This window comes from Oratosquilla oratoria, chromosome 15, assembly GCF_046742065.1.
Source record: "Oratosquilla oratoria isolate Oo_2021 chromosome 15, ASM4674206v1, whole genome shotgun sequence".
Taxonomy (NCBI): domain Eukaryota; kingdom Metazoa; phylum Arthropoda; class Malacostraca; order Stomatopoda; family Squillidae; genus Oratosquilla; species Oratosquilla oratoria.
The window spans coordinates 16291404-16314895 of NC_134791.1; the positions used below are offsets into that span (position 1 = coordinate 16291404).

A 23492-nucleotide genomic window follows, 5' to 3' on the forward strand; every position below is an offset into this window, starting at 1 on the left:
TCATTACTTCATGAATGAAAGGTGGCTCCCATTCCCTGTTACATTGCTTGGATCAAAAGTAGTGCAACAAAACAGCGTTCCACAACAAGGCCTTACAGTAAAAGCTGGTTTACAGATATCTATTGAGAAGACTTGCTCAACAAATGTGACTGTGTCCTGAAACACAAGACAATTATCTCTAGTTCAAAGGCCATTGTCATTTTGAACTAAAATCACAAATTGTTGTTATATCAAGGCTTCTCTTGATCCTATAAATCCACATGTTAGTAGATCTTTAGTTAACCTATGGTGACCCCAGAATATTTACCACTGAATAGTACCCTAGTCTATGAAAACAATTCAAAAGTGTCATAGGCAAATCAAATCTTTAGTTAACCTATGGTGACCCCAGAATATTTACCACTGAATAGTACCCTAGTCTATGAAAATAATTCAAAAGTGTCATAGGCAAATATAACATTTGAAATGACAAATGTATTAGGCACAATTAAAAAAAAAAAAAAAAAAAATGGGTAAAGTTTTTGGAGACTAAGCAATGTATCAATATTTAGGATTTATTCAATATGATGTTGCTTTATTTTAGTCAAGTTAGCAGATACAATAATTTACAAAGTTGTGCATCTTTCGTGGCAACCTTCAAGAATTCCATGATTTGTTTTCAACATGAAATTGTTGTTTCATGCACTGAACAAGATGGTCATTAATTCATCCACCATTATTATAACATCATGAACCTTTTTTTTCTTAGTATCAGCACGTTGCTATTATATAAACACATGCTTCCTCACCCTCTCCTTTTGCCACTTGTGTATGTGAGCTTGGTTTTCTGCTGTGATTACCTATGTTTCAAGTAGTATGTGATGGGGTCAATTAACATGTTGCCATGGATCTCTCTTAATAGAAATATAGACCCCATAATCTAGTCAGAGCCATCAGATCGACTCTTAGTTCACTCCAGAAAGAGAATTTGTAGTGTCTGTAATGGGAGATTGTTGGGCAGTATAGGATATTATATTAACCAAGTTGTACTTTGTTAATCAGAACTGGGTACTTAGTCCCTTGGGGCTAGACTTGGTAACCATGTAGTGAGCTCTGAAACGATTGGTTGTGGTGCTTACCTGAGTAACCAAAGCTGCTCCCAGAGATTGGTGCCACTGGCCAGACAGTCTAGGGAATGACAACAACAAAAACAATTGGTTATTTTAAGAGAAGATTAGATAACTTTAAGAAAAGATTAGATAACTTTGTTATATCTGGTTGGACCCAAAGAAAAATAAATGTAACAAGATCAGTAGTAAGCACAGGTTTTGTACAGGAGGAGGAAACTCGTAATCATAGCCTACAAAGAATTTTCCAGAACTACACTTGACTACACTTCCTTGGCATGATTCTCTACAGTTAAGTAAACAAGTATAGACACCCTGTAAACTGCCCAAATCAAAGCATTAAGAAAAAGGTGCACTGAAATCACCCTAATAGAACATTACACTTTAACAAAAATCCTTCCCATACAGCAGTGCATTTCTTTGCAGAAGACATCAGTCCCACACATCCATTCTGTTGTATAACCAGCTCAACCAATTGAATTGAAAAAGGGGGGGGGGCAGTATACTACTCAAACATCCACAATCTCCCATCTCCCACCAATACCACACAACATATCCATACAAAAACAATTAGATGAAGCACATCAAGACTTCACCACCAAACTCCCCTAGATATCAGCCATATAATGAAATCCCTCCCATGAAAAGCAAGAACCAAACTACCACATCTGTGTTTGGGCCACCATCTAGCTTTAAAATGATATCAACACAGAATAGACTTAGTCACAGATGCAAATTGCCCCAGTCACCACATACGTGACACCAAATGCTTCCTCTTACATTACCTTACTCTAGTTTTACCCATACAACACATTATCTCTTCCACAAGTGACTTGTGGGCCAATCTGGTTGGCTGTTACCAGTTATGTGGGAGCCATTGGTCTCCTCTGAAAGAGACCTGGACCAGTGGATTGATTGACATAGTTGTATTGTAAAGGAAAGGAGCTATACTTGCAAGGCTCTCAATCACAATCATTACCTTGAGTGTCCCTAATTGGAAACCCACATCTCCACAGCATCTGGCCTTGGTTCTTGGGTCCTTCCATAGATCTCTGTGAAGAAACTTTCAACTAGTCAGTATTGTATTAGTTTGGGACTTTGTCACCAACTAGTAGAAGGCAGGGAGCACTGCTCGTTTTCAGCTTTCCTTGTCTTTGAAGGTGAAAGAAATACAGCTGAAGTTCACAAAGAGGGGTCTTGGGTTGCCTGAAGACAGTGTCATGCACCTCCAAATAGAAGTAAGGAAGATGGGGTTTGAAGCTGAGTGGCAGGGAAATGACTCTAAGCCCTTCCTGCAGGACTACCTCGTAGTTACTCTAAACCAGTCCTTTCTCCAATGATCATACCTGTTCTTGAATTGATTTAGGGTTTTAGTTTGGACTATAACAACTAATAAGCTATCTCAAAAGTCCGTGTAGCTGTATAGAAAACTGGATTTATTGACATCCTTCAAAAAATTTTCCCAGACCAAAATGTCGGTTTAATCCATTCCCTTTAATGGCCTGAACACCGCTATCAAGTAACTTTGTGTGTATTTAGTGTCTTCAGCATGATGAGTGCATCAAATCATATGGAGTCCATATCCAGGCCTGTTTTGTATCAATGCTGGGTTTATTTGGGAGGTTGGGTAATCTTGGATAAGTCCTGTTTGAAAGCAATGTTAATTTCATCTGTGTATGTATTTCTGTAAAGAGATGTTGCAAGGTACTGAACATGATTGTGAAAGATTTGTTAGTAATATGGTGCTGGTGTTGGTTCTTATTATGTCATATTGGTTAGGGTTTGCATGTACTTACCAAACTGTGAACTGGAGAAATGTTTCAGTTTACTCCTTCCATGCTGGGTGTCACGTGGTCCTCTATTCAGGCTTCTGCCAGACTATTTAATGTAGCCACAGAGCTTTTGATATTCATGCATGTCAACTTTTTCCAAGTTCAGAAAAGCTTGTGTGTATATAACAGTGAGAAGCAAGTAAGGTGCCAGGTAGCACTTATCAAGTGAAACAAAATAATTATAAATCATCACAAAGGTACGTCGATGGTGTTTGTGATGTTGACAGAGGATCAAATGCAGTTATTTTAAGTTTTGACTTAACTGTTGGCATGACCTATCCCAAGGGGAGAAGGGATGGGTGAGATGGAGTGAGAGATGGATAAGTAAGGGAGCAAGTGTCAAACTTACCCGTCAACCTATAGCATGTTATCTATGCCACCAGTAAATCTGGTAACATGTATCAAGAATGATTACAAGGACTTGCAGTTGTACAATCGTAGAAAATGTACAAAATATATTGGTATGTGCATATGAAGTATGCAAGTCTATATTTTGCATGATTTTTCGTAAGTTCATATCCTAGGTATATCCTAGTCATAAGTTTACCATTATGAATTATCTAGCAGTATGTGTTGAGATTGAAATTATCTTGGTGGTCTCTATTTTTTCTTACCTCTCTCTTCCTAGTCTCCTTACCTCTTTTCCGCTCTTCCTCATCTACTTACCCCCTTTCCTCTCTTCCTCATCTCCTTACCTATTTTCCTTACTTCATTGTCTCCTTACCTATTTTCCTCTCACTTCCTCATCTCCTTACCTATTTTCCTCTCACTTTCTCATGTCCTTACCTCTCTTCCTCTCACCTCATCTCCTTTACCCCTCTTTCTCATCACCTTGCCTCTCTTCCTCATCTCCTTATCTATTTTCCTCATCTCCTTTACACCTTTCCTTGTCACCTTACCTTTTTTCCTCATCTCCTTTACACCTTTCCTTGTCACCTTACCTTTTTTCCTCATTTCCTTGTCTCCTTACCTCTTCCTTGTCTTCTTACCTCTTGTCCTTATCACTGTACCTCTCTTCCTTCGTCTCCTTAACGCTCATATTTTTACCTCTCTTGTATCCATACCTCTCTTCCTCATCTCTGTACCTCTCTTCCTCATCTCTAAACCTTTCTTCCTCATCTCTAAACCTTTCTTCCTCGTCTCCTTACCTCTCTTCATCTCCATGCCTCTCTTTCTCACCTTTGTACCTCTCTTCCTTGTATCCGTACCTCTCTTCCTTGTATCCGTGCTTCTCTTCCTCATATCTGAACCTCTTCCTCTTCTCCAAACCTCTCTTCCTCCTCTCTGAACCTCTTTCTCATCTCCTTACCTTTCTCTTCCTTCCTCATCTATCCCTCCTCGCTGTTGCCGTTCTTAAACCACTGTCCTTTGCCACCTCAATGACTATTTCTGCAGAGTAATGTTGCCCCCAAGGATAGAAGTGCTGGTATCTCTCAACATGTTAAATATTTTTCATTACGTATATTTTGCCAAAGTCGTCAATTTAGTGGTGGTGATGTTTTTCATCCTAAATAAATCGGTGCAATTTATTTATTGTCAAGCTACAGTCTAGTTGAGTGAATCAATTTCATGTTTTTTCTTCATGGCCTAGAACAAAATTAAAAAATATATATTGGATCCTCAATATGAGGAACAATGATGGGTACCTACTAGAGGTGGTACTGCAAGATGGTCAGGTAGTCCTTTTCCTGTCACCAACCTTCAAAACTTGTCAACACCCACACCATTGTGGTGGAGTCTTGAGGGATGCTGTCCCCAGGTCTGACCCAGGATCTCTTATCAAGATCAACTGTATTTTTTCAATTTGTTAACCTCTTTGGTATGATGACTCCTACATAGGCGTCATGAGGTGCAAGTGGGTACATGAAGATTTTTTGTAGTTGTACATTAGTTACCCCCAGATTCTGTGAACAGGTTTGATCACATTTTCTGTGTTTATTTTTACTTAGTAAAAGAGAACGAGTAATACAGCAGTGACTTTATATTTTATAATGAGAGTAGTGTGGTGCATAAAACATATGGCAACCAATGCTGCACGTGAGAATTTGACTCGTACGGAAGTGGTTAATATAAGGGGAGCAGAAAACCAGCAATGCCTCCCTTTTAATACTATGAACTGGTGACAAACTGTCCCACACTATTAGAACACAAAGTGGTCCAAAGCTTCACCCCATAGATCTATGGAAAGACTCGAGGACTTGTACCACTATGGGGCTGCAAGTTTCCAGTCAGTGAAATGTGAGGCAGCAGCTTTTATTATTACTGACATATGTATCAGTAAGTTCAAAGGGATGAAAGACCTTCAAATTTAGGTTTTTGGTGAATAAATACCATTAGAACTTTAGTCACAAAATTTAGAAAGTATGCTAATGTCTAGACAATTAATTCTGAAATGTAAATGTTGACAGTTTTCAGGCATAAGTGACAAGTTTGATCATTTTTGTTGTGACTAACCTCAAATTTCTTTTACCAGAAACGAGTATTGTGTAAAGTATGACATGGGTCATTATGTTCTCTCTGCAAAACTAAAAACTAATAATTTTTTGTTTTGTTACAGTTGAAGATGAGTCTCAAATCCTGGTCAAGTTCTTCAAGTACCATCACACGTATGACCTCATCCCCACTAGTGCCAAATTGGTTATTTTTGATACACGACTGCAAGTTAAGAAGGTGAGTTTTCTCAACACGTTTGTTTTGTGAATAATTGACTTCCCCTGCCATCCATCTTCTTGCTTTGTAGTTTACTTTGGTCTTGCTGTGCAGTCCACCTTCATCTTGTGCCCCACTTAGTCTCTGTCTATTACCCCATTAGTCTCGTTCTCCTTTCCACTTTCATCTTGTTTTCTCCCCATTTATTCACTAACCCTCCATGTTTCCCACCATGGTCTCTCCACTCCACGTTGGTGTACCTCTTCCACATCAGTCTCTCTAACCTTCCTAACTTGGTCATATTTTGCTTTCCACTTTTGTCTCACTCCCCTTTCCACTTTTGTCTCACTCCCCCTTCCACTTTTGTCTCACTCCCCCTTCCACTTTTGTCTCACTCCCCCTTCCACTTTTGTCTCACTCCCCCTTCCACTTTTGTCTCACTCCCCCTTCCACTTTTGTCTCACTCCCCCTTCCACTTTTGTCTCACTCCCCCTTCCATTTTTGTCTCACTCCCCCTTCCACTTTTGTCTCACTCCCCCTTCCACTTTTCTCACTCCCCCTTCCATTTTTGTCTCACTCCCCCTTCCACTTTTGTCTCACTCCCCCTTCCACTTTTCTCACTCCCCCTTCCACTTTTGTCTCACTCCCCTTCCACTTTTGTCTCACTCCCCTTCCACTTTTGTCTCTCCCCCTTCCACTTTTGTCTCACTCCCCTTCCACTTTTGTCTAATTTCCCTTTCCAACTCTCACTCCCCTTATTATTCCATATCCACCTTGGTCACTGTCCCTCTACACTTCAGTCTCACACCCCTTCATACCTCTGTATTGCTTCTATTTCCTCTTTTTCCACATCCATCTTGTTCTCCTTTCATTCTGGCTCTCTTTATTTCATATTTGTCTTGCTCCACATTTCAACTGTCTCTTGTTTTGCATCTATTGCTTTCCCATTTTTCTCAGTCCCCTTTTCATTATGTTCCTCCCACTTCCTTTGCACCTTATCCAGTTTAGTTTATTTTTTTTATGCTTCCTTTCACTACTCTGTAGTCCTCTATTTGCTTTCTCGTTTCATTTTTAATAATATTCTACTAACCCACTTACATATTTCTTTCCACACTTCCTTTGTACCCAGTTTCCTCCCTCTTCCCCATTTATCTCTCCTCTTCAGCCTTCCTTTCCCCTCCAATTTCCCTTCCTTCCTCACATATGTCTCCTAATCTCTCACTTATCAATCACCTTCCTATTTTCTTCCCTCCTTCCCATTTTCTTCACCCCTTCCCATTGGTTTGGTGATATATGCTGGTCTTGTATGTGCTTAGTTGTGGGTTCAAATCCATGCTTCTCTGATTCCCAGCAGTCTAAACACGTAGGCCAAAGGTGATGGCTTCAGCTATGTGCCTCCTGGCATAGACTGTTTGTCTTCCTCCCTCCTTCCTGTCTTCCACTTTTCCACCTCCTGAATACCTCCCTAATTTCCACCACCCGTCTTACTCCCTACTTCTTTTGCCAGCCTCTATTGAATACATACATATACCAAGGCTTTTTTTCCCCTTACCAGGGGGGTAGCCAAAAAGGACAAGGCACAAAAACATTCCCACCCATTTCATCCCCGAAAACACTCCACACCCCTCCACCCTCCCTCCCATCTTAGCACCTCCTAGATGATGGGTCATCCCTGCACCCTGTCCACTGCCCTGGGTCAGAAGCAGTGTCGCAGGACACAGCACATCCACAGCAAGGCCGCTTCATTAAATCGGCGACCCCCCCTCTCCGTCCCCCATATAAAGGAGAGGACGGGGAGAAATCTATTGAATAGTGATAGTAAAATGGATGGTGATATTGTTTGTCTACGGTAATGAGTATTGGTGGATTGGAGGAATACATGTGTGTTCTACTGTTGTAGGGAAAAGGGAACAAGTATGAATATAGCTTTAGAGGGATCAGTTCAAGTGTTGTCAGTAAGGAGTATGGGGGGGGCATGAACTGATGGGATCAAGAGGGGAACAGGAAATAATTGGAGAAGAGCAGTTTGGATTAAAGAGATGAAGATGATGCACAGATAAAGTATTTGGAGTAAAACTGATATGTGAGAAGTTTTCTCAAAGGTTAAGGACTTCCATGGGTTTGTAGAATACATATGACAGGGTTGACAGGTGTTGCAGATATAATTAGGATAGTGAAGTTGCCGAGAGTAGTCAAAAGATTTTACATTAAAGGATGTTGGAGGGTTGGAAATGTAGAGTGGATGGTTTGAGGTGAAGATGGGGCTACAACAGGGTTGTGTAATGTTGTTTCATGTTTGTAAAATATGTATATTTATTGGGTAGTGGGGGTATTGGAGTTGGTGAGTCAGTTGTTTTTTTAATTAATTAATTGTTGCGTCAAGTTCAACAAAGTGGAAAACCTGCAGACCCACAGTGGCTGGCAATAGTCTTTGGGCCTACCCACAGATCTCTCTGGGAAGAAACTTTGGACTGTGTTATATTAGTGCGAGGCCATTTCTATGTCAGACTGAAAGTGGTAGGGGAAGGGGAGTAGTTGCCTGTTGTCAGCTCTCCACATGTGAAAGTATGCAAAAAAAATACGGTTGAAATTGACAGAAATATTGGGCCCAGTCCAGAAACCAAGTGTCAGAAGGTTGAGGGGGTCGATAGGTTTTGAAAATGCAGTTTTGCTGTCCCATTTTACAGAACAACCCCATGTGGGTATCCATCATTGAGACCATGTTTGTGGAGGACAGAACCCGATGACAAGTACTTGCTTGTCGTAATCTTGCAAGATGGACAGCACAGCTGCCCATTTTCATAAAGCATATACTCCCTCCCCTCCGTCAAGTTGCAGACACTGTCTCTGGACTGGGTCCAGGATTTCTTTTTATCAACTTCCACTGTATTTCTTATGCTTTTTCACACAAGAATAAACTGGATGTGGAGAGATACGAAAATGGGTCACAACAAGCATAGCTCCCGTCCCGTAAAATACAACTAGGTAAATACATGGAGATGGACAGCCAGTGATTGACTCCCTCCTTCTACTAAAATCAGCTAGTGATTTAGTAGTCACACTAATATAGCAGACAATAGCACAGTTTCTTCTCAGAGATTCTTTGGGAGGACCCAAGGACCAGCCACTGTGAAAGCCACTGTGAAAGATGGTGTAACAAATTATTTTTAGGCGATTAATGAAGTCTGAGGATAATAGACTGAAATTTTAAAGGATGAAGCTGAAAGTAAATGTAGGCAAAAGTAAAGTGAGAACTATTACAAAGGGTGTGGGTGATAGTGAGTTGGAGCAGAATTTAATGGTTGGGGCTGGAAGGACTGGAGAGTTTTATAGAGTAAAGTAGGCAAATAAATCTTTGGGGAGGGAATGAAAAGTGTTGCAAGGAATGGTTATCTTGGGATGAACAGAGAAATTGTATGAGGCAGCAATCAGTGACAATGCTAAATATACCTCTCCTCCTCTTCCCTCAAACTAACATCACATTCTGTCTTGGTGGGTATGTTCCTGTGATTTAAAAATATCTTTAATATGATTATAACTTGCAACTTTTTCAACTAGTATATAATCCCAGTACTATCTTCCTCCTCAACTTTCTTGCAACTTGTATTTCAACAATGTTTTAACTTTTTTTGCCAATTTCATTATCATTGATTTTCTTTTCTCAGGCCTTCTATGCCCTTGTTTACAATGGCGTCCGAGCAGCTCCTCTATGGGATGTGGCACGACAAGAATTTGTAGGCATGCTAACCATCACAGATTTCATCCGCATTCTACAGACATACTATCGTTCACCCAATCGCAGGATGGAAGAGCTAGAAGAGCACCGGCTAGAGACATGGAGGAGTGAGTTTCATAGTCTTTATTGTATTTGTTTGTTAGTTTACTTCATTGTAATGATAATTGTCTCCCAAGTTTCACTAATTAGAAACTCTGCTTGGTGGCTGCCAATAATCCTCTGGGGCCCATCATAGGTCTCTTCCAGCTTTCACCCATCTTTCTCAAATGTTATTTGTCTCTTCTTATTAATGTATTAGTTCACAATTTTAGTCAGTAGGCCCTGTGCTTCTGACTTAGTCAAGTTCTATTTTTTTTTGGGGGGGGGGAACAAAACAATACCATAACAAACGCCTTTATATATAATATATACAATATATATATACACAAAGAAAAAATATTAAAAATAAGGTGTGCTGTCTTGATTCAGACCCAGAGGTGGGAGAGAAAGATGACCCGATAAGCACTTGTATTCCCCCTCCCCCTTGTGGTACTTTTGAAAACAACTGTACATGCAGAGTGGCTTCTTGCACACCCTGCATGTAGTGCAGGTCATCTTCCTCTTTATCGTCACAGTAACAAAAAACACCTCCAGTATTTGGCCCCCTCTATCTGCATGTCTGCAGGGGAAGTCTTCCCAAGGAGTTTTGAGGGACAGAGCATGGCTTATGGGCAGCCTCGCTGGTTGTAGGGCTCCAGAAGCCTGACATACTCGAGGAGTATATCATTTGCCAGGGTCTAGTGAAAGTTGTACCAATCCACATCATGGCCCAGTTTTTTATATATGGCATGACAATTTACTGTTGCCATGCCATACAGAGGGGGAGGGGGGGCTTTCGGTACCACTGCCGCCATCAGTTGACAGAGTGGTACAACCTAGCCAACTGGTCACCAAGATCGACACCCCTTGTATACCTAGTGTATTCCACAACACACTGGGGCTTCTGGAGCATCTTATGCCTCTCCACATTTACCATGCCAGGTGTATTGGTTGCAACTTCATCGTGACCATCCTTTTGTCTTTCCACTGAAAGCACAACATCCCTGTGGTAGTGGACTGGTGGTCTATGTCCCCTTCTCCACCCTGAGGTCCATAGGCATGAACTGCCAGTTTGTCCTCAGTTCCAACAGCACCAGTCCTACGGGCCTGCAGGTAGTGGATCAAGGAAGATGTATACCAATCATCCACAAAAAAAAATATAACCCTTGCCAAAATAGTTCCTGGCCTACAAGGTCCACCATCTGTGATGAGGGGAGGTCACCTTTATCCTCCCCTGTATAAACTTTGAAGGCGGTGGTGTATCTGCCAGCGAGCAAGAGCTTGTACACCTGTAAAATAATGATAATAATAATTCATGGTTTATTCAAACAGTGCAATCATAGGCTGAAAGTATACATTTGATATTACAACATTTACAATTTATTGTATACATACCTTGATCCCAAAATGAGCATGTTTACTGGGATTATACATGTAGAAGCTGAGGTGGCCCCTGAACTTCCGCAGGCTTTCATCAGTGGAAAAGTGCTGGTCAGGCACATACACCAATGAAAACCTGTAGCTGAAGAGGTCTATGACCAGCCTTGGCTTCCACAGCCTATCCTGCTTGTTTAGCTGTACATTATTTGAAAAATGCAGATTAGCCGAGATCTGCTCAAATCTTGAGTGGGGCATGGTGTTCCCAAAGACCAGCAGGGATCCAACAACTAGTAGTCTTGCAGCCTGGGTTTTGGGTTCATACCCATCACCAGGCGCAAGCCAAAATACACGTGCATCTCCACACTTGAAACCGGTTGTCACCTGCAGCCGTGACTCTCCCTTGGCAAACCTATAAACAAATAAGAGCGAGGAAATGGTTCGTGAAGAAAGCCCATGAACAATGTTTGTTGTATCAACTCTACATACCGGTTTGTTTCCATAACAATGTGGGAGACAAGTTTGTCCATCATTAACAATATACGGCCATGACAGACTAGGATTCGTCGAGGTCCTCCTTGATGCCAAAGTTGCCAGAGAATCCAGGTTTCCTTGTCAAGTTGTCACTCCAGCGCCACACAAATGCCGGGTGTTCCTGGAGCATTGACTGATGGGGCTGTGTGTTTCCAGTCATTGAGCCTGGAGGCAAAAAATATTTTCTATTATTTTATTTCTCCATTTTTCTTTATGTAATAGCTGGCAAGATTGTTTAATGTGTGCCTAAGGGGAAGTGTTCCACTAGACTGGAGGAGTGCATGTTTAGTTCCATTATGTGAGGTTGGGTGGGGGAGGGGGGTACTCTGAATGTAACAGTTGTAGAGGGATCAGTTAAACTGTAGTTAGTAATAATGGTGGACGTTTGTTAACAGCAAGAGTCAATCAATCATTTTGATGCCCAAGAGTTTGCTTGCTGGAGATCCAGGGCCTCCAGGTTGGTCACTCAAGGAAGAAATATTGAGGTGTTTTCTGGTTACGGCTAGGATGGGGCATTGTAAGATGTTGTTCAGTGTCTTCATTGTGATGGTTGCATCTGGGGTAGTTTGTTTGTGGCTAGGCCTAGCCTGTGTTGGTATTGTTTCAGTGCTTGAGTAGTTCTTGCATCTCTTTTGTCAATGATAATTGTTAGTATATGTGAAATATGTTCATGGTTGAAGATATGAATTACATTCTCTTTCACAGGATTATTTTTGCCGACCTTAGTCTTAATTAAATTTTCTTTGTTTTAGCTGTGTTGCAAGATGATGCAAGACCATTGATCAGCATTACCCCAAATGAGTCTCTTTATGAAGCCATCCGTTCCCTCATCACCCACAAGATCCATCGTCTACCAGTTATTGACAAGGTCATGGGCAATGTCCTCTACATCATCACACACAAGCGAATCCTAAAGTTCCTCTACCTATATGTAAGTCTTGTATCTGCATGTTACAACTCAATTCAAAAAGCTCTACTTAATAAAGGACAATGTATACTCTATGTCACATATTTTTAGGATACCATTCGAGATTGCTTCTACATACTAATGTATTCCTCTTTATTTATCAGATTAACGAGTTGCCCAAGCCATCCATATTACAAAAATCATTGAGGGACTTGAAGATTGGCACATATGATAACATCGAAACTGCCCATAAAGACACACTCATCATTGAGGCATTAAATAAATTTGTGCAGCGTCGCATATCTGCATTGCCAATTATTGATGAGAGTGGAAAGCTTATTGACATATATGCCAAATTTGATGTCATTGTAAGTATATTTAATTTCTGTTTTTGTGTAGTGGAATCCTTAACTATATACCAGGGACCTCTTCCCTGTTATAAAAGAGGTAGTAAGCCAAGCTATGCACTCACTCCCATCCACTACCCATTGTTTCCCAGTCATTTTGGTTCCTCTTGTATGAAGGGTCATCCCTACCAAGAACGAGGTGAATGGATGGGGTGAATGGGGATTTGGGTGCACATGGAAATATTAGAGACGAGAGATGGATGAAAGGATGATGCAGTCCAAAGGGATGTTCTTATCTGCTTCACAAATTATTTTGAATGAACGAGGAGCTGGGAAGCCATGTAATGGAGCAATTGGGTAAACCAGCTTGGCTCTTGTGCCCAGTTGTGGGCTGCATTGCCCTGACCCAAATATTATAGCAGGGGACAGTTATGATGATGATGATAGGTCAAGTTGAGATATCTTACACTATTGACACTCTTATCTCCAATCCAACCACCATCTCTGAGATTATCTTGTAGTGATTCCTCCTTCACCTTTTCTCCAACAGAACCTTGCAGCTGAAGGTACCTATAACAACCTGGATGTGACACTTCGCAAGGCCAACGAGTATCGCAATGAATGGTTTGAAGGAGTTCATAAATGCACTTTGGATGAAACCATTGGCACCATAATGGAGCGCATCGTTAGGGCAGAAGTCCATCGCTTGGTGGTTGTAGATCAGACAAACAAGGTTGTTGGCATTGTCTCCTTGTCAGATATCCTCCAGGAGCTTGTGCTGAAACCTTCTGGTAGGTAGACTTTCTCTCTTTATCATTTTCCCCCTCTCCTCATTTTACTCAATCTTCCGGTCCTTTTTTCCTCCACTTCCATACCAGCAGCTTCCTCTCCTTACTCCTCGACTAGGACGAGGGAGAGTAAGACGAGGAGAAGCAGCTACACCTGCTTCCTCAAACCTCATCCCTCCCCCTCCTTGTCTTTCTCTCCCTCCTCTGCTACCTTGTCCTTCCCTCCCCCATCCTACTTGTCCTCCTCTCCCTCTCCTTTTCGAGGATGAGGAGAGAGAGGAAGCAGCAGCTGCAACAGCTTCCTCTCCCTCCTCGGCTAGGATGAGGGAGAGGAATACGAGGACAAGAATGAGGTCCTCTCCCTAGACGAGGCAAGGAAGAGTAGCAGCTGCACCTGCTTCCTCTACTCATTCCTCCCCCCCTCCACCTTCTTGTCCTAACCTCCCTCTCCTGAGGATGAGAAGGGGGGAAGACAATGAGGAGGAGGGAGAGGAAGCAGCAGCTGTGATAGGTTCCTCTCCCTCCTGTTGGACTATTACAAGCAGCAGCTGCACCTGCTTCATCAAACCTCATCCCTCCCCATCCTGCTCTCCTTCCTGACCTCATCTTCCTCTCCCTAGACGAGGTCGAGAAGGAGGGAGAGGAAGACAAGGGCGAGAAGGATGTCTTAACCTTCCTCACCTTGTTTTCCTCTCCCTAGACAAGGACGAGGTCTTCTCCCTCCTCCTTCCCGACCTCGTCTTCCTCTCCTTAGATGAGGTCGAGAAGGATGGGGAGGAAGATGAGGTCTTCTCCCTAGACGAGAAAGCAACAGCTTCCTCTCCCTCCTTCTTGACTAGGAGAAGGTAAGGAAGAGAAGCAGCTGCACGCACCTGCTTCCTCAAACATCATCCCTCCTCCTCCTTTTCCTTCCCTCTCCTTTTTGAGGAAGCAGCAGCTGCAACAGCTTCCTCTCCCTCCTCGGCTAGGACGAGGGACAGAAGGATGAGGGAGAGGAATACGAGGACAAGAATGAGGTCCTCTCCCTAGACGAGGAGGAGGACAAGAATGAGGCAAGGAAGAGTAGCAGCTGCACCTGCTTCCTCAACTCATTCCTCCCCCCCTCCACCTTCTTGGAGGAATGAGTTGAGGAAGCAGGTGCAGCTGCTACTCTTCCTTGCCTCGTCTAGGGAGAGGACCTCATTCTTGTCCTCGTATTCCTCTCCCTCATCCTTCTGTCCCTTGTCCTAGCCGAGGAGGGAGAGGAAGCTGTTGCAACTGCTGCTTCCTCTCCCTCCTCGTCTTCCTCTCTCTCTTCCTTACCTTCTCCTAGTCAAGAAGGAGGGAGAAGACCTCCTTGTCTAGGGCGAGGAAAACAAGGTGAGGAAGGTTAAGACCTCCTTCTCGCCCTTGTCTAGGGAGAGGAAGATGAGGTCATCTTCCTCTCCCTAGACGAGGTCGAGGAGGGAGAGGAAGACGAGGGAGAGGAAGACAAGGGCGAGAAGGAGGTCTTAACCTCCTTCCTCACCTTGTTTTCCTCGCCCTAGACGAGGACAAGGTCTTCTCCCTCCTCCTCTTCCTCCTTATTTCACTTCCTTGAACCTCGTCCCTCCCCCCTCCTTGAGGACGAAGCAACTGCAACATGTTCCTCTCCCTCTTTCTTTTGGATTTGTATCGTTTGTGACCTTAATGGTTATGTAAAATGTGTTTATATTATCCCAAAAAGCTAAAGCTAAACCTAATCTTTGTGGGTTTTCATTACAGAGGAGAACGAGTTGGCTGGATTAAAGAATACAACAGTATCTCAGGTAGAATCTGCAGTTCCAGAAACAGATTCACAAGGCAGCAATTTGGAGAAATCTGACAAGGAAGTAGTAAATGGAGAAGAGTCCTCGACAATAGAATCAGACACGAATACAGGGGTGGATCCACCAGAAACCAAGATGAATGGTGTACATAAGTCAAGTAGCGATGAAAGTGTAGAGGGGAAGTGGAGCAGCGATGAAGAAAAGTTGAAGGATGGAGGGAGCTTAAAGGAATCCATGTCCGACCCTATCAAGGATGCTGCCTTAGAAGAAAGTACGCCTAAGAAATGTGAAGTTGAAAACAAGGAGGAAAAGAGTCCTTACACAATTACTCAAGCAAACGACACATAAATTCATTCAGAGCTGCTTTGTTATGAATAATTTGTTTTTGTTGGGCCCTTGTAAGAACTCCCTAAAAGACATTGGGGCCAGAGGTATTAAGGTGAAGGTGCACGTGGTTGCGGGTAGCGTGGCGGTGCTGTTGCCCAAAATTTCGTGGACGAGCGTCGCCACTGACCCGCAGGCAGTGCCAGAAACCACAGGTGTTACCAGGAACAAATTAATAAAATGTAAACATTAAAAAAATAAATAAAACAAGCTCCAACACATGGACAAGCAAGTTTAGAAGACTAGCCACACCTCCCGTGATGATGTGCCATGTTTTCACACATTCTTGTGACATGTAAAATTACTTGATCTCGTAGGTGTAGGCTGTAAAGTCGTGCCCCTCCAGTGATGGTGTACAGCACCACCCACCTACCCTGCCTGCCCTACCTATCTCTCCCACCATGGTATGGTTAAAGACCCAATGGGAAGTAGGTGAATGATGATGCAACCCAGGCATGAAGATAAACAATGCCAGAACAGAGTGGCATTCCCCATACACTTATACTGCTAGTTTCACCTACTTATGAAACTAGTGTTCCATTAGAATGTGATAATCAAGTTCCCCTGCTGATGTCACAGTTTACATAGTAATAAGCCATGATGAAATAGACTGCTATATCAATGTAAATGTTGCATTACATTTTACCTTGAGTGAGTGTTGAGGACATCGCACAGAGCTCATGTTATACCTAAGCAAGCAAAATATCATAACCTGGTTTTAAAATTACGAGGATGAAATGCAATATACTATTTATCTGATGACAACTCCCAACATAGTACTTAATTTTTTAAGCTCTGTTAGAATATTAATACCTTCATCTAGACAAGTGATAGTGAGAGGGGATTCCTAAAGGTTCCATTGTACATTAGTGTTCATTGTTGACTGGCAGACAACACCATCATACACAGCCTTCACGTGTTCGTCCTCACGCAGCAGAGAGTAGGTCTCGGTCCAAAAATGTGGCAATGCAGAATGGAGATGGGCAGGATGGGCCAGGGTGAGGGGGAGAACAAAATGTATACAAGTGATAGATGATCTCTGCCCTTCACCTGCCCAGGTATGCATTTCAGTAAAAACACATCCATACACCCACGCACACGTTATCCTGCATCTGGTTTGTTTGTGAAAAAGTGCAAAGATATAATGGGGGGGCGACCCGTGCTATGGGGAGCGAGATTCTACTGTCTGCTGTGTTGTTATCCAACTGCTAGTGTTCGCCCCTCACTGTGTTATGCCGCGGTCGTGCCTCTTGGTAACTTTTATATGACTTAGGCTTTTTATTTCACTCTTCTTTTTCTTTTTGAGCTTGTATATATATATATGATCCATTGTACTCATTATTGCTACTGCTAGTAACACCATCGACATGTACATATGATGATAATGATAATATTAATCACCATATTTCTGATTAAAGTAATGGAAATGAATTCAATAAAAAGTTGCTCAAAAGAGAATTCTCTCTTAACCAACCTTTATACTCGGTCTACCAGGAAGGGAGGAGACTGTATCTAAAGGCCTCAAGGCACAACCAACAAGGTAGGTAGTGCAAACCCAGTGGTCACCCTGTACCAGGGAGCAATAAAACTTGGCAGCAGCCTGCATGAACGAGTACCTCTTGTGGGTTCACAATGCTAACTCCATATGGTAAAGATGCTAGAAAAAGGTCCCCTTAATATAGTCTCCCTAAATTCTCCCCAAATGGGGAGCCACTCATCAGCAGCAAAGTTATCCAATATTCAGTAGAAATGATAAAAATGCAAACTATAGGAAAAGGGAGGAACAACAGTCTTCTTGGACTCAACAAGACCCTCTGTTGCACTCCCACTTGACTCTGATATCTTTCCATCAACAGGGCAAGAAGCTCCTCCACCCCGACACACATTGAATCAGTTTGACATGACAAAATGGTGGTCACCCCAATAAAAAATTTATCAACGTACATCATCGCACTAGATCGAGCCAAACCATTAACTACTCTAACACTGAACATTTATTTCTAGACTTTTCTGCTCTTTTGAACCACATCAGCAATGTGCTCTTCTCCCTCATTTATTCCTCAAAGTAACTGCTGCCTTGCCACTACCTGATGCCCCATGGGATCGACTCCCACTACCAGTAGACTATAACTTGCTGCATAGTGTCCCCTTTAAAGTAAATAGGAAAAGGCATAAAATCATTTCCACCCATTCCATCCCTGAATACACTCCACACCCCTCCACCCTCCCTCTTATCTTAGCACCTCCTGGATGACGGGTCATCCCTGCACCTTGTCCACTGCCCTGGGTCAGAAGCAGTGTCGCAAGACACAGCACATCCACAGCAAGGCCGCTTCATTAAATCGGCGTCCCCCCATGCATAAAAGGAGAAGACGGGGAGACATCCCTTTGGGCTGCGTCAAATTTTGCTCACACATACTACCTCATCCCCCCCGCCCATTCCACCTCATGCATCACATCATCATCCATATACAACCATTCTCCATTCACCCCTGCCTTCTGTCCTCTCCCGTCCTTCCTCAACAGACATTCCCCTCTTCCCCAAAGCCCCCTTCACCCCATCCATCCACCTCATCCTAGGACGTCCCCTCATGTTCACTCCCTCCACATCTGCCTTCCATACCTCATTTACTAGTATTTCTTCACTCATTCTTTCCATGTGTCCAAACCATCCCAATACTCTTTCATCAATCCTATCTCCCAACTCCCTTTCCACCCCCGTTCTTCTCCTCATTTCTCACTCTATCTAGCTTAGTAACCCCAATCATACTTCTCAGACACCTCATCTCAAACACATTCAAACTCCTTCTCTCTTCCTCTCTTATGTTCAATGTTTCTGCCCCATACAGTGCTGTTGGCACAATCACTCCTTCATACAGTCTCCTCTTAGCATCCATTCCCAAATGTCTATTCCTCATTGCACTCTTCAATCCACCAAGGCATTTACTTGCTTCTCTCAATCTACATTCTACCTCCACCTTTACTCCACCTTTTCCTGCCACATTTGCACACAAGTATCTAAAACTATCCACTTCCTCCAGTCGCTCTCCCTTAATGCTCACTTCCAGTCTACTGCCACTTTCACCCCTTGCACATCTCATCACCTTACTTTTACCCACATTTATCTTTAGCTTTCTTCTATCACATACTCTCCCAAACTCTGTCACCAACTTCCTCAGTCCCTCCTCCGATCCTGCCACAAGCACAGTGTCGTCAGCAAACAACAGCTGGCTCACCTCCCACCTTCTCCATTTTCTTTAACCATCTCCAATCCCTGACCCACCACCCTTGCATTTACCTCTTGTACTACCCCATCCATGTATAAGTTGAACAGCCAGGGCGACATAACGCATACTTGACGAAGTCCCACCTTTACCTCGAACCACTCACTCTCTCCATTTCTAATCCTGACACAAGCTCTACTACACTCATACAAACTCTTGACAGCTCCTAGAAGCTTTCCTCCTATCCCATATATCTGCATAACCTCCCACAGTGCCTTTCTGTCTACCCTATCGTAAGCCTTTTCCAGATCCATAAAAGCCCAAAAAACATCCTTCCCCTTTCCTATAGCTTTCTCACATATCTGTCTTACCACAAAGATCTGATCTACACAACCTCTACCTGTCCTAAATCCACACTGTTCCTCACCAATTACTCCCTCTGTTCCTCTCCTAATCCTCTCAATCAAGATCCTCCCATAAGCCTTCCCAACTACACTTAACAAGCTAATCCCTCTGAAACTACTACATTCACACTTGTCCCCTTTTCCCTTGTAAAGTGGAACTATACAGGCACTCCTCCAGTCCTCCGGCACTCTACCCTCTCTCCAGCAAACATTAAATAACCTCACTAGCCAGTCCACCACCACTGTGCCTCCTTTTTTTTTTAGACATTCTGCATGGCATCCATCCAGACCAGGTGCCTTACATGCTTTCATCATCTTAACAACTGCCTTCACTTCATCCTTCCTTATTTCTCCTCCATTTTCCTCACTCATCACAGTCATTTTCTTAGCATTTCCCACTGCAACTATCTTTCCCTTCCTATCCTCCTTCACATTTAGCAACTCCCTAAAATATTCTGCCCATCTTCCCCTTACTGCCTTCTCTTCCATTATCATCTCTCCATCTGCACCTTTTACCTTTTCTTCTCTACTTGATTCGCCTCCTCTTCCTCTTAATTTCTTTCCAAAACATCTTTTGATTACTTTCAAAATTTTCTGTCATACTCTTACCCCACTTCACATCTGCTCTCCTCTTTGCCTCCTTTACCTTTTGCTTTACTTCTCTTTTCTTTGTACCTCTCATATAACTCCCTCGTCCTATTTTGTAACCAATCTGTGAAAGCTCGCTTCTTCTCTTCTACAACCTTCTTTCTCTCCTCATCCCACCATTCACTACCCTTCTATTTCCTCCTATCCTTCTTGTTCCACACACCATCCTTGCACACTTTGTGACTCCCTCCTTGAACCATCCCCATTCCTCCTCCACACCTAGCTCTATTCTATCCTTCACTCCCTCCCACTCCTTCAGCTTCTTCTTGTACTCCTTCTCCTTTTCATTTAAAGAGTTCACTCTAAGCACCTCCCAACCTTTTGTCCCTTTCCTCTTTCTCCATCTATCCTCCACTCTCAACTTACCTTCCACCAAAAAATGATCTGATATTCCCCCACCCTCTCCCCTTAATTATAATGATACATATACCAGAGGATTTTTCTCCCTTACAAAGGAGGTAGTCAAAAGGCATAATTCTACTCCCATCCCCATTCACCACCTCTCGCTCCCCCTTATCCTGGCTCCTGGGTGATGAGTAACACTGACGATGGGGGAGAAATCCCTTCAGGCTGCATCAAGACATCGTTCACACATAACCACTCCTTAACCCCTCCCCCTATCCCCCACCCATTCCCTTCCATGTATCATACTATCATCCACACATGTCCATTCCTCATGCACCCCTATCTCCTGCCTTCTCCTTTCCTCAACAGACATCGCTCTCTTGCTCACTGCCCCTTTTACCCCATCTATCCATCTCATCCTTGGTTGTGCCTTCAGGTTCACTCCATCCACCTCTGCCTTCTTCACTTCTTTTACCAATTTTTCTTCACTCATTCTTTCCATGTATCCAAACCATCCCACATAATAATATCAATGACGATGATAATAGCAATACTACACAGTGGGTCCTTGAGTTACAATGGACCCTTTCTACGCAACATCAAACCAATTATCAGCATAGGTCGAAGCCAGCCTAAGCATCTTTTATTTTCTTTGATACACTGCCATCAAGTCTACCTTATGCTTGGAAGCCACAACAAAAGGCAAACAGTCCTCAAAAAAGCAACACCAATGAAAGAAAGATAAGCAGTAATCCAAAAATCTATCATTCTGCTGCAATGAATTCCTTCATTGCACTCACCAACTATTTCTTTGTACTATATAAATAAACATCCAAAACTGGATTTTTTTTTAAAGGGGGAGAGAGTGGGGGAATATCAGATTATCTTTGGTGGAAGGTAAGTTGAGAGTGGAGGATAGACAGTGAAAAGAAAAGGACAAGGTAGGGAGGTGCTTAGAGTAAACGGTTTAAATGAGAAAGAAAAGGAGGAGTACAGGAAGAAGCTGAGAGAGGAGTGAAGGGTAGAGTAGACCTAGGAGTGGAGGAGCAATAGGGACGTTTTATGGAGGGAGTCATAAGGTGTGCAAAGATGGTGTGTGGAACAAGGAGGATGGGAGTAAATAGAAGGAAGGGTAGCGAGTGGTGGGATGATGAAGCAAATAAGATTGTAGAAGAAAAGAAATGAGCATTCACAGATTGGTTACAAAATTGGATGAGAGAATCATATCAGAGGTACAAAGAAAAGAGAGGTAAAGCATAAGATAAAGGAGGCAGGAGAGCATATGTGAAATGGGGTAAGTATGGCAGAAATTTTTGAAAGTAATAAAAAGATATTTTGGAAGGAAATTAAGAGAGGAAGAGGCAAATCAAGTACAGAAGAAAAGGTAAAAGGTGCAGACAGAGAGATGATGATGGAAGAGATGGCAGTAAGAGGAATATGGGCATAGTATTTTAGGGAGTTGCTAAATGTGGCAGGAAAAGGTGGAGGTAGAATGTAGATTGAGAGAAGGGAGTAAATGCCTTGGTGGATTAAAAAGTGTAACGAGGAATAGACATTTGGGAATGGATGCTAAGAGGAGACTGTATGAAGGAGTGATTGTGCCAACAGCACTGTATGGGGCAGAAACATGGAACATAAAGAGAGGAAGAGAGAAGGAGTTTGAATGTGTCTGAGAAGTATGATGGGGGTTACTAGGCTAGATAGAGTGAGAAATGAGGTGAGGAGGAGAACAGGGGTGGAAAGGGTGTGTATCCAAGGAGGGTTAAGGACTGACCCAGAAGCAAATACAGGAACGGGATTTCTACAGAGAACAAGTAAATCACCTTTCCCAACTACAAGCTATCTAGGCACCAAGATGACCATGCCTATGTGCTCCAGCGAGCCATTCAAGATGAACAATATCACATTAAAGCCATTGTCAATGGAGACATCGCCAGGTAGCTTAAAAAGGCAGAGTTGGTGGTGAAGCTAACGGGAGTGACGGATGTGGCAACTTATATTGCTCTTAATTTGGAGAACAGTGCATTAGCCATTTATCTGGAAATAATGGCCGATGATCAAGCGGATGCGGGGAAGGTGAAGAAAAGGTTAAAGGAGGCTTTTGGTGAGAGCTCATTTGATGCATTTTGTCAGCTGCAAAGACTGTGGTGGGTAGGTGAACAGGTCGGTGTGTTTGCCAACGAAATCAGAAGATTAGCAGGCCTGGCAACATTCAAGGAGAGCAAATGCTCGGAGAAACTAGTGAGGAGAGCAAAGACTTGGAGAAACTAGTGAGGATAGTATTTGTGAATGGTTTTCCAGATCACATATCTGCTGGACTGCAGGAAATAAGTAATGCGGCGATGGCAAGTATGGATGAATTGATAATCCATGCTAGGCTCCTAACAAGGACAAAGGATGGAGGATCGTTGGGGGCCACTGTGAGAGAAGGGCCGCAGACAAGGACAAAGGACAGAGGGCCGCTGGTGGCCATGGCGAGAGAAGGGAAAAACAGGGGAGCCGAAAATGCTCAAAGGCACCGATAGATTCTGGCTGTTCAACCACAATTGTAATGACTAACATGGTTCAAGAGTTCAGACAGGGAGATGTGGCCCTGATGACAGTTGACGGGAGGGAGACAAAGTGCGAAGGTGCAGGAAATTGAAATGATGGTAGAGGGCATTCTAATACAACTAAGAGTACTCATTATTAGGACAGTTATAGAGGGAATTGACATGGTGCTGGGAATGGATGCAATAGGCTTGGAGAAGTCGTGTTTATCGCTGAACAAGTGAGGACAGGAGTGATATGCAACTCGAGTACCGAAGGGAGGACGAGGACCCGACTGAGGCCGGGAGTGGATGTAGGAATGGCAATGAGGGCTGTGGAGGGCAGTGCCACCACGAAGCTTGACCCTGTCGAGAGGGCGGCGCCTTGCACGATTGAGGATGAAGACTTCGTGGCGGAATTTGATGGTAGAGTGGTACCTGAAAGAAGGCTCACCTCTTTTGAAGAACAAAGTTGATTTCTACACACACTCTCAAAGAGGGGGCGAGGGACAACTTTGACCTTGAAGTGGAGTGGTGGATTGACGAGGGAATTTCGAGTCCTTGGGAGGAACTGGTGGAGGGTGAAATCTTACCCTTGATGGCAGTGGTACAGCCAACCAAGAACAAAGTACAACCAGTGTTGGATTTCCAAGAACTGAACCACTTTGTGAGGTGTCATACTGGTGATGATTTTGTAGATGTATGTAGCGAGACTATGCAGATGGCACCAAATGAGGTAGGGATCCACAATTGTAGACATGTGGGTGGCTTACCTACAAATTCACGTGGCATAGAAGCTATGGAAATTCTAACTAGTG

At 43.1% G+C, this 23492-nt stretch overlaps 2 protein-coding genes across 13 annotated transcripts in view; one reads left to right on the top strand and one right to left on the bottom strand.

Moving 5' to 3' along the window:
* Positions 1-16983, top strand: part of SNF4Agamma (SNF4/AMP-activated protein kinase gamma subunit) — an 812417-nt gene extending 795434 nt beyond the window's left edge. For all 7 annotated transcript variants that reach the window (XM_076198594.1, XM_076198595.1, XM_076198589.1 and 4 more), the window contains 6 exons: positions 5496-5608; positions 9253-9430; positions 12065-12243; positions 12384-12587; positions 13117-13357; positions 15098-16983. In XM_076198594.1, coding sequence (XP_076054709.1) covers positions 5496-5608; positions 9253-9430; positions 12065-12243; positions 12384-12587; positions 13117-13357; positions 15098-15489 — 1307 coding nt within the window. In that variant the 3' untranslated portion in view covers positions 15490-16983. The remainder of the gene's footprint in view (positions 1-5495; positions 5609-9252; positions 9431-12064; positions 12244-12383; positions 12588-13116; positions 13358-15097) is intronic.
* The window catches only part of LOC143033312 (uncharacterized), a 32928-nt gene continuing 18872 nt past the window's right edge, over positions 9437-23492 (bottom strand). For 4 of the 6 annotated variants that reach the window (XM_076198596.1, XM_076198602.1, XM_076198598.1 and 1 more), the window contains exons 3-4: positions 10797-11477; positions 9437-10690 (exon numbers count right to left, since the gene is read on the bottom strand). In XM_076198596.1, the coding sequence (XP_076054711.1) occupies positions 10523-10690; positions 10797-11036 (408 nt within the window). In that variant the 5' untranslated portion in view covers positions 11037-11477 and the 3' untranslated portion in view covers positions 9437-10522. The remainder of the gene's footprint in view (positions 10691-10796; positions 11478-23492) is intronic. The other 2 variants (XM_076198601.1, XM_076198599.1) reach the window with 1 other exon arrangement.